Source organism: Dermacentor andersoni, chromosome 4 (genome assembly GCF_023375885.2).
Source record: "Dermacentor andersoni chromosome 4, qqDerAnde1_hic_scaffold, whole genome shotgun sequence".
Lineage (NCBI taxonomy): Eukaryota > Metazoa > Arthropoda > Arachnida > Ixodida > Ixodidae > Dermacentor > Dermacentor andersoni.
This window is the reverse complement of record NC_092817.1, coordinates 110436727-110448512: the sequence shown is the minus strand read 5'-3', so window position 1 is coordinate 110448512 and position 11786 is coordinate 110436727. Positions and strand designations below refer to the sequence as shown.

The 11786-nt window shown below is 48.5% G+C and overlaps 1 protein-coding gene across 1 annotated transcript; it reads right to left on the bottom strand.

Moving 5' to 3' along the window:
* Nucleotides 1-8258: 8258 nt before the first annotated feature.
* On the bottom strand, nt 8259-11367 carry LOC129386439 (uncharacterized). The gene is made up of 2 exons (XM_055074401.1): nt 10992-11367; nt 8259-10276 (listed from the first exon to the last, which is right to left on the bottom strand). Exon 2 carries the CDS (start codon nt 10217-10219, stop codon nt 8336-8338), a length of 1884 nt encoding a protein of 627 aa, XP_054930376.1. The 5' UTR covers nt 10220-10276; nt 10992-11367; the 3' UTR covers nt 8259-8335.
* Nucleotides 11368-11786: the final 419 nt, after the last annotated feature.

The following is an 11786-nucleotide window of genomic DNA, read 5'->3' as shown; positions in this document are numbered from 1 at the left end:
GAGAGCGGCGAAGTCTGGCCACCGGTCCCAGCTTTCGCCTCGCCGAGGGGTCGTCCAGCATTCGGCGGCTGCTTCACTGCTGTGGGTGACGGCGGCGAGGCAGTAGCGTCGTTCTGTTGCTCCATACTAAGTCGACGCCGCGAAAGCCAGTAAAAGCGGTAGATATGCGCGTCTTCAGAAGCGGAACGATCCAGAAATGGCCGTCAGTGGGGCTTGTCGAATTCCTCTCGGAACGTGCTATGAACGTGCCTTTCGGGCGCGTGTAGCTCGAGCGCGATAAAAGGCAGCTGCTGCCGGCGGCGCTGGTGTCGTCCTCTAGAAATGGAATTTATCGAACAAGGAGGACATCTCGGATAGTTGTAGTTTCAGTTTCTGTTGCAGATTTTAATTCTTTGAGTACAACGGATGGGTAAGAGACAATATACAGACGAGGATCCTAAAGTCAAAGACTGCAACGGGACCCTCGGTTAACAATAACAATAGAGATATGTATTAAAGAATATTAAATATATTATAATAAATGAATGAATGTATTAAAATATTAAAGTGTGCGGTACGTATTACAGAGAAATACTAAACACGTAATCCAATTCTGCGCAGCAAATATATGTACTAACCACGGAGAAAGCAGGGGACGAATTCACAAATGTTTTCATTCGTAAGTGTTCTTTGCCATCGGCCGGCCGCCTGCGCGAATAATATGTGCAGTCGGGAACAACTCTAGCGTAAAGGGGGCTTCGTAAATACGAGCTAAAAAGCCGAAGTAGTCGGGCCTAGGTAGGGCAGGTATCAGTGCGCCGTCACTGCATCTGAGTGATTTAACGGCGTTCTCTTGGGGTTGAATGAACTTAGCACTCCTCCTCCGCCCTTACTTTCGTAGTCAGTTTTGGAAGTGCCTCATTCGGGCTCGCACGCACTGACGGCGTTGGCACTCGTGACTGCTTGGTGTTTATTGATCGCGGCATGTGCCTGGCGTGGCAACCTAGCTCATGTGTCACGTGATAGTCTGTATTGTTTTGCGGTGGCATGCCAGTGTCAGCGCATGCACATTGGTGCTCGTGAGGGAAGTTTTTCGACATAAGCTCAGTTGAAATTAAGCGTCTTTTCTGCATGTGCTCTTTCTTTCCACACCACCTCTGCGCTCTGATGTCAAAGAATAATAATCCAGAATTCATTTAATGTGCTCAGGAACAACACTGAGGCCTGAGTGCTGGTGCACAGAAAAACAAACACAAGAAAGGACGAATTGTGAAACAACTACAACAGTAGTTCCGGAATAAGAAAATAAATGAGAGCACAATTATTAAAAAAGAACAGCGACTGAATAAACAGCTACCTAATAAGAAACTTGAATAAATTGAACATAATCGAGGGATAGAGTGCACACATCTAAGGGGAGGCAAATTACGTGAAGATACGAGACGAGTGGAGTAAAAAGAAGGCCCGAGAGAAAATTGCGAAGCTCCCATCAGAAAGAAGACAACACGGAGAGAATGAGAGTTGTGATGATGATGATGACGACGACGACGACGAGGACGACGACGACGACGATGAAGCCTCACTTAATGGCACAAACTACTATGGGGGATAGGCCACGAAATGGGTGGTGCGCAGCAGACAACTCCCACGTCGGGACAGAGAGGCCATGCCCCTCCGCCGTGTCGCGGGCCCGATGGACAGCCCAGAGCTGTGCTTCAAGGTCCGAGCTGCCTAGAGCTCGGTCCCCCTCTTCCTTGGTGGTCCTGGCCCCCGGCGCCAGGGAGCAACCCCAGAGCATGTGGGCAAGGCTAGCTAATTCCTTACAGTAGCGACACGCATTGTGAGGGTGCGCGTCCGAAAAAATTTTTTGCATAAAGGCCAGGCATGGGTAGTTGCCACTCTGAAGCCGCCTATACGTGACTTCTTGGGCTTTATTGAGTGCTTTGTGCGGTAGCGGCATGGGTCTCTTGACTAACTTTTAATGCTAGGCGACATCTTTGTAAGTGACGAGTAGTGACCAAGCAGTTTTTGTGCAAGTAAAACATAAGTGTTCGAATACGGCAAAGGGGGGGGGGGCAGCCTTGTATATGATACCTCCAACTGCCGGTCAAGAGACCATTGTCTGTTCCAAGAATAATTTAGACGCATAAAATCTGTAGTGTTTGCTAATGTGAGGCCTTTTTTACCTTGGGTCAAAGAAAACTGCCTATATCTGGATGCAGTGATGTGCGCTGGTACCGGCAGCACAGATATTATTGGTCCTGTTAAAAGACGGGGAATGCGGGAGATGGAAATTCAAGACGATGAGCAAAACGTGAACAAGGTGAATGAAGGAGCCCTACGTTTCGACAAGTGGACTTGTCTTCTTTAAGGCGATATATACTCTCCTCGGCACTGTAGATATAGGTGGGGTTCTTCTAAAGGGGAGAGGGTGTGAGGCGGGAGGACGCGGAAACGAGGGAAAATGTGTTAGCGTGTCGAATTGAGAGTAAAGGAACGCTGTGTACAAGGTCAAAGCACGGGCACCCCTCCCCCCCCCCTCCCCCCCCCCCCACCCCTGTCTGTCAACACGCACGCGTTAGCCGGCGTGTCAAGGGCGTCTGACACGCCGGCTGAAAGAAAAAAAAAATAAAAAAAAAGAAGGAAAGGAAAGGAAAAAAAAGGGGGGGATACGTCAAGAAATCAAACTAAGTGTTGTTGCCTATAGCTTGAAGTTTAGCATAGCGAATCGATTCTAAAGCTCCCTTTGAAACGTTTATGCCTATTGGTTGCAATGTCTTGAACTTATGGATAAGGTATGATTCTCTGTATTTTCTTTCTCGTTCAGAACGGAAATTTGACTGTAAGATGCAGAGTTTAAGTTCATGAATGTTATGATCTGGTTGGTTGAAATGCTCGGCGACGGCTTTGGGAAGCTTTTTAGCTGTGCCCGCGCGATGTCCGTTTAATCTGACGTTCATTGATTGTCCTGTTTCACCGATATATTGTTTCTTACAGAAGAAACATTCAAACATATAATTCACATCCGAACTTGTACAAGTGAAGCTAGATTTGACTTCATGTGTATAACTATTGGCGGTGCTTTTAATTTGAATGTCACCTTGAAGGTGCCTGCAGGTTCTGCACCTAGTGCGACAACATGCTTTTATTACGGGGGAATGCTGCTGGCTGACTTTTGCGTGCACTAACATGTCTTTAAAGTTCTTGTTTCGGCGATAGGTAACCCTGGGTACATCCGGGAACGCTTTTCGCAGACGCTCGTTACTTGATAATATTGGGTGGTATTTTCTTAGGATGTTGTTTATGTTTAGGAGTGCATTAGAATACTTTGTTATAAAGGCCGGCGGTCTGTCAGATTCTAATGTGGGCTGTCTCTTCGCCAATTCCGACTGTCTCTCCAATCTCGACGCGGCATCATAAGCTCTATCGAGAGCAACTTGGGGATAGTTCCTTTCTGCTAGCGTTGATTTAAGGTCGTTTAGGTGGTGGATATAATCGTAGTCTTCGCTGCAGATTCTTCTTATACGTTTCGCTTGTCCGACAAAAATTTCTTGCTTGCAATGTCGCGGGTGAGGACTGTTGTAGTCTAAATATTGCTGGCTATCTGTAGGCTTCCGGTAAAGTGTCGTTCTCAGGTTTCCGTTTTCTATGTAGACCGTAGTGTCTAGGAAGTTGATCCGACTAGGAGAGTGCTGAGCGGTAAATTTAATACTCGGGTGAAAGCGTATAAAATGGCTAATTAAGTCAGTTAAGGCGCTTGTGCCGTGTTCCCATATTATAAATATGTCGTCAATGTAACGAAGATAGGTGCTGGGTTTTAAAGGGTAGGATTTCAGCAGGTCTGTTTCAAGGTGTCCCATGAAAATGTTCGCATACGTGGGAGTGAATGGCGTACCCATGCTAGTGCCGAAAATTTGCACGTAGTGTATAGAATCGAATTCGAAATAGTTGGTCTAAGAGAGTCTCTATCTTCTTTTCCTACATCTCGTCTACCGAAAAAGAACTCCTTGATGCGCATGCGTCCTGAAAACTCTGTTATATCTTTGTGGAGTTCGGATTCGTTTACTGCGTTGTTCGTCGGACAAAACGTTAGACCACGTTTCAGGAGATCAACTTTTTCGGGGCTTATACTCTGGGATATGTCTACTACCTTGCTGCAGTGCTCTGGATGCTCGCCTGTAGGACTGTCGGTGGAGCTACGTGCTGCAGGGGTTACATTAGTTTCCATGGGTGGATCTGCAGCTCTAATATCTTTGCGCTGGTATTTATCTAGTAAATTTTCCTGCTTAGTTTGGACGAGTTGTTTAAGTTCTCTTGTTTCCGGTTCAGTTAACTTTATGCTGTCGAGTTCATCAGAGATTATCATAAGTTGTTCTTTGCAGTGTTCTTCGAGAATGTTGATAAGGGAGAGCGATGCATCTTCTAGGACAGCATTCCACTTTAATAATAGCCTGGAGGGTAAAGAACCGAGGCCGCATCTATCCTTCATTCTGAGACCTTTTGGGATTTTCCTCTGTTTAATGCAGCTAGTGTAAGTTTTTAGGTGAAATCTGTAATTTGTTTGTTTGGCGACGAGTTTGCGGGATTGGAGGAAAGGGCGAGATTTGTTGTTGCGTGTGCTATCCCTAGTGCGTGGTAGTCATTTCTGTTTGGTTCGGGCAGACCTCCGGGGCGAAAAATCTTCAGGTGGTGTCTTTTTACGCTTAATTTTCTTGTCGAGGCCTGCACCGATGTCTGTCTGAGTATCGGTTTGCTTGTTAGTGTATGTAGCTGTTTGCGTGAAGGCTTCGCGGGTGGTTGTGGGCTTCAGTATGCGCGGATGTGCGTATGCGCATACGGAATCACTCGTTTCATGGGTAATACCCCATTGTGGGTATGTGCCACAGCCACTCAACAACAACAACAACAACAACAACAACAACAACAACAACAACAACAACAACAACAACAACAACAACAACAACAACAACAACAACAACAACAACAACAACAACAACAACAACAACAACAACAACAACAACAACAACAACAACAACAACAACAACAACAACAACAACAACAACAATAACATTGCTAATTGAACAGCAGATGCACTGTCGCTGTCTTACGAATACATCTAAAACAGACAGCGAAGAAATAGATTATCTCACCTCTTGCGCAAGTCTTCGTGCTTGCCCATGAACTGAAAATAAAAGTTAACATAAAAAAAAGAGTAGGGCGAAAGTTATGGGGCTATTATGAGAAATGCGAAAGTTGCAGCCTTTAATAAATAGACGGAATCATCCGACGGAGCCATCCGCCGCCTCAGACTGTGAGCTTACCCCATGCCATCCGGAGAAACATCACCGTACGTCCTCTACCTCGCAATATGCACCCAGTGCACCACGCAGAGCGAAGGGAGGCCCGCGCCCTGGCCATACACAAGCGATACGGGACTTTACCCTCTACAGCCTACACGGACGCGGCTTCTTACTCCAGACGCGCAGCCACAACAGCCACCGTAGTCGTCAACACAGAACATCGGAGCAGCATTTCGCTCACACGAAACAATAACCTCCAAGCCGAGGAAGCGGCCATAGCCCTCGCGATCTCCCAAACAGAGGTTGAAGTCATAGTGACCGACTCCCAACAGGCGTGCCGCAACTTTGCTAGTGGCAGAATTCTTAGCACTACGCTCCGGATCATCAATCAAAAGCCGCCAACGAGATCAGTCATAATCATCTGGGCGCCAGCTCATCAAGGCATTCCTGGCAACGAGGTCGCCAACCACGTGGCTCGAGATCTGACCCACCGAGCCGACGCCGAGGAATCTGAACCCGAGCGCATGCACCCTCTGGTCTCTTACCAAGACATCACACAACACTACAAGCTAACCCGCAGAACATATGCACCCCCACACAAGTCACTACCTAGAGAGCAGGAGCGATTCCTCCGAGCTCTACAGGTTAATACATTCCCCCACCCAACCAGAAATCACCTCATAGACCCTACAAAATTCTCTCCGCAATGCCGCTTCTGCGCAAAGCCCGGGTCCCTCTGGCACATAGTAGGGGGTTGCAGAGCGGCACCATGAAATCCTCCGAACCCTTACCCCACTAACGAGCTTTGGGAGAGAGCCTTGGCCAGCTCCGACCTCGAGGATCAGCAACGGCTGATTGCGAGGGCCCAGGACGCGGCCCGAGCTCAAGGCATTCTGAAATGAGGACGCCTCTCCGAAGCTTCATTCACCGAATAAAAATGTTTATTCTCTCTCTCTATACGGAATATCAAGGCTTTCACGCCCTATGATCGTTGAGTGCCGTTTCAAACAACAACAACAACAACAACAACAACAACAACAACAACAACAACAACAACAACAACAACAACAACAACAACAACAACAACAACAACAACAACAACAACAACAACAACAACAACAACAACAACAACAACAACAACAACAACAACAACAACAACAACAACAACAACATTAACAACAACAACAACAACAACAACAACAACAACAAACAAACAAATATAGGATGCTTGCACTCTTGCCGTCATTTATCTGCATTAACTAGCAAGCTTAAATTTTTGTGCCACCCTGCCTTATAACTTAGGAATGGCTAGCGCACCCAACTTCTGGGATCATTTGGGGATCCCAAAGTTCGTAGCGTGACGAAACACGTGGGCACAGAAACGGCAGGAAAAATTGGATTTTCTGGGCTTTGAAAAGGTCAACACAAGACACCATGTAGCAGCACGGTGTCCTGTTTCTTTAGACTTGCGTTTGCGCTCCTGTGCGTTACACTAGACTCAAGGGACCCAAAAGCAAACTTCCTGCATTCTGCTTGCGTATGACTTAGGCGTAAAGTCCTGTACGCAGGTTCAATTTAATGCTAACATCTGCAATAGCTGTGCGATTTATTTCTTATTAAAAAATAACTGTGCTTCACGAAACTGCAAGAAAAGTGATCCCCACGACGGGTGTTGCGCTACAGAACACCGGGGACTTGCGCTGAAGCTGGTCATACTCGCTGTGGTGCCATTACTGTCAGCTTAGCCCCACTTCATCCTATAGAAACAGTTCAGCAGATGAGCGGTAGATTTTGCCGAAGCTGTATTGTGTAGAGCCTTAAGTGGCCCTGGTTTCTCGTAGTCTGTTGTCGCAGGTCCCACACCCGTAACAATTCATGGTCCGCACAATAAAATTTTCATCATCAACCATCTGGTTATGAAAGTCGACGGTAAGGGGATAAACATATGCGCAATGCAGCAATGCGTCGTAGTGCCTCCTCCGAAACGTGCCACGCACGAGCAGTGCACTGAAGCCGTTGGAAGGTCTGCGCGTAGCTCGTGAATGAATGCGTGTTCGGGCAACATCGTCTGAATATATACGGCGGCGTCGAGATTCCTTCCAGCACTGCAGAATGTTTAAATTTTATTTTCGTCACTGTGATCACTGAAGATAGGCACATAGCTCGTGGTACATAAACAGTGACCAAAGTTGGCGTCAAAGCGGTTCATGAGACATCGACACATTCTCAGTGACCGTTGTTAGCCTGACGGTTGATTTCAAAACCGCCTCTTTCAGCATAGCAACCCGATTCTCTAACCAATATACACCTCAGTGACTGCTCAGCGGCTGCTCAGTGACTCAAGTTCAGAGTTAAAGGTTAGATACGGATAAACAAACTGCACCAACTGGATGTGCTCCCGTAGAATGCCAGTCGCATTAATAATGTACGAAATAACACGGTAGCTGTGCCTTAGTACCACAGGGAGCTCCATCTTAATCGACATGGACCATATTGTTTGGCGTGCTCGTAACACAGCTCTGAATAAATGAGCTCATAAAATAGTTGCACTATTTTTGCTTTGCCGCACCACACAGTGGGTGAAGAAAAATAAATACCCTTATGCGTATAAAAAAAGGTGAAGATAACTGATTAATTTACTCAACACGAGGACGAGAGCATGCTCACGCACGGCGAAATAATCTAATCAACACAACTACACAGAAATTAGGCATAGCCAAGCATAAATCCCAATGGCATAGCACGTGTCAGTCTTTCCTCAACGAATATCTGCGTTAATGTCAATGAAAAAGAAAAGGAAGCGTCTTTAATCTCCCATTTTCCCTCCTGATTCACAGAAGCACAAGAACTGAGGGAACGAACGTACAATTTCCTCAGGAGCGCGAATAGCGAAGTTCGCAATGAATGCAAAATCACAATGTGCACAGGGTTCCGGTGCCATGCGATCACATAGAGGTCCTGTTACAAAGAGAGACAATTGACACAGCATTTATCGTCACGTGACTATCACTGCAATAAAGCAAGTACATCGAACACATTTTTGTGCCAACAGTTCTCTAGAGCAGTTGACATTGCTCAGTTGTATTTACGAGTGCCTCCTGGCTACACTTAAAGGCTTCTGCAAACTCGGGAACGTGCTGTGCGAGCAAATCACATTCATTTTGCTGTCCTCTGCCACGTCCGGGACACATAAGAAAACACGACGACATGAAAAGAAGTTGCATGTCGCTGTAGTGCTCGAGTTGCTTGAGGGCTAATGTAGTGGGAGGAGCTCGCCTGTAAGCGTCTACAAGGGCCCTGTAGCCGAACACGCCGCTCACAGATGTTTCGGAGTAGTCATGCTTGCCCGATCGCCCCCACTTCAAGCAGCTGAAGAAGTCATCAGTCGCGTTGCCGTATGCCATGTAAGATCCGATAAAGAGGGATCCCAGGGCGGTCGCCACTTCGCTTCCGAAGCCTCCGAAGTTAACAGCAGTGGGTAGATTCGGGTCTAAAAACGGGAAGGCCAGTGTGTACGGCATCATATGAAAATCATTATCGCCTAAAGGGGAGAAGAAGAACCACAGGCGCCTCATCGCATACGCCAGTTGCACCGTTTGCTGTGTCTTATTCAAGCGTACCGAATGCTGCCAGTTCGCCACAAAAGAGTCGGTCATGTCCGGCATGTCGTCCCTCGCTATACCGTCAGTTCTTCTTTCGTTGTCATATTCAATGTGGCGGAAGGCAGACTCCAACGAGCTCCAGTTCGCGACCACCGTTACGTTTTCGTTGTAGTAAGGCCAGGTGGAAAGACGATGCGAAAAGGCCAGACGCACGGACAACGCTATTTCTTTTGCGACCACGGCTGCGCTACCCTTCAGGACGTCGCCACTGTATTTCGCGATGATTGCTTGCGAAAAGAAGACGGCCCTGCTGACGCAGAAGGCTTTGTAGTACAGTGTCGCCCTGTTGGGAATCTCTCTGTAGTAGTTTAGAATAAGGCCCCTGTTCGCATAAAGGGCGGCCACCTGTACCGTGCACCACGAGACGAACAGGTGGAAATTGTCTTCGCCGTAGTGCTCCCACATGCGGAGTAGGGTTTCGAAGAAGGGACGGTTATCGGCCAATATTCGCAAGCCGCCAGGCAGGGTGATGTTGACTCGGCGCAGGGCTGCTATCCAGCGCGGTTCCGTGAGAATCGCACCGGATGAGTTCGCGAACCAGTTGGCCGGTAGAGGTGCCGCTTCGGAGAAGCCAAAGAAAGGCCCGAGGGCGTCCGTTACCGGTGTTGCGATGTCCCACACGAACTCGTACGAGACCTCGTCGTTGACTGTCGTGCCGTTGTCGCCGGTAAACTGGCTCCTAATATATTCGTAGTAGTCCCGCTGTACGGCCGTGGCTCTTTCTTGCGCGAACCACTCGCGCAACAGGCCGAAAGATGTGCCTTGAGTGACGACCAGTGCATCCTCCGCCTCGCCGGAACGTGGGGCGACGCGGAAGTTCGCGACGGCGTCCCAGCCCAGCTTGAGGGAACTGTAGAGCAACGCGAACAGAGCGTCCGCCCCCCGGGACGGCTGCGGCCAGACGATGCCTGCAAGAGCCAGCGCGGCTTTGACTGCGGGCAACTCGTCGCTTTTGCCACTGTACACGTTGTCGCAGCTGCGGTACACGGCGGCCGCCCGCTGTTCTTCGTTCTGTCGTGCTGCAGGGACGTTGATGCTTTTCAGCCTGGCGTCCTGGCGGTTGATGAAGTGCAGAAAGCGCCTTTCCCAGACGTCCAGGTTATGGTTTCCCTGCCAGCCATCGCAGACGAAGCGAGTGAAGTGTTCGCACGGGTCCACCGATCGGTTGATGGACGAGATGAGTTGGCGGGAGTAGGCTCGGCAGGCGTGCGCCACGCAGTGCTTGGAGGCTGCAGATGAAGGGGACAGCGCGATCTTGACGATCCCGACGACCAGCATCAACGCCAGCAGGACGCAAGAGAGTATGCCGACGACGCATCCCGTCTTCCGCCGTGTCTATGCGGATAAGGGAGAGGGAGAAAAAGAATGACATATTTTTGGAGATTAGAAGCTGTGCAAACAATGATAGGAATTGAGAATTTTGTTTTTCCGACCAAGGCATCAGCTGGTAAGCACGGGCTGTTCTCATTGCTCAAACAGTTGTATATTTTTATTACATTCGTTTCATTTTTCATTGGTTCACTCTGCGTCCTTCCCGGACCCCAAACGGGACTTCCAAAATTGCTGCGATCTGGTTATTGAGAAGGCGAATGATAAAAATACCAAGAAGCGTCGAAACAGACATGCGGAAGTGCCTTGTGCTGGAGAACACTACTAAACGCTCACACATGCACGGACTGGTCCCTCTTCTTGCTTGTTTGTTGAAGCATTACGCAAAAGTATCGAAAAGCAAGAGGCGCATGCGGAAGCCCCATGCAGTCATAGGGCGAGTATGCGTCTATCGACTTGCTTTGCTGAATTTCGCTGGCAACATCTGCCTGCAACCTAAATGTTCATAAGATAAATGATCCCCTGGAAGGTGGAGACTTGTGTTGGTCAACAGTAGACCAACGAAGAAAAGTTCATCCCGAAGCCTCCCGCTCGAAATTCTCCCTCTTTGCTCACGTTGTATCAATCCTGTTGTAAGATATTGCGAAATGTACAAATATCACTTTTGGTATAGGTAGTAATGTAAGAAATTACGCGGGGAAAGAGGGTAGTTGGTGCTTACGTGGTTTCTGCGGGTGACCGTGCTAGTCAATGCCGTTGCGGATCGGCTTCTAGGGTCGTAAACCGTAAAGGTAGAATTCCCAGTGCTTGCACTCCGACCTGGCGATACTTGCTCTTTCGTGGTAGCCGACCCTAAGTGGAAAGGCCAGATCACACGGAAAAATCTCTTTTGGAGGAGAGAGGGAACGTTTGTCGCGTCCCTTCCGTGGGGTGCTTGGTCGCGTCCAGGTACTGCTGCAGCTTCTGCGCCTGCAGCCGCAGTTCCCGAGGTTCCCGCCGGCAGGACACCTCCGTGGTCGGTGGCTTCGGCTGTGGTCGCCGCGTTGCGGTCGATCGGCGCAATTGTGAGGCGGCCGACAGTGCCTGCGTCAGTTAAAGGAGATCGCTGGGCCCCTTTCAGAAAATGTGTTCTTGCGTTAACAACCGCTAGTCGAAGTGAAACACGAGAAACGCCTTACGATGTGCCTAGATATGGATAGCGGGATGCGCTGCAGCCAATCGCCGAAGTGGTGCTCGGCAAATTCTGCCTTCCTGTCAAACCTTATTCGTTCATCGGGTGCGTACCCGCTCTCCGATTATTTCAAAACGTAAAGAACGCTGAATTAAAAGAAAGAAAATGAAAAACGAGCTGTGAGAGAGTTTGACGAGGCACACCGGCATTCATAAAGTGGCTTAAACTTGATATAAAAATTGTAACAGCGCAAACACATGGAGTCACAAAGTAACAAGGACGAGACACAAGCGGTGATTGTCAACTAAATTTTATTGACGGAAGACGGATACCTTATATAAGGGG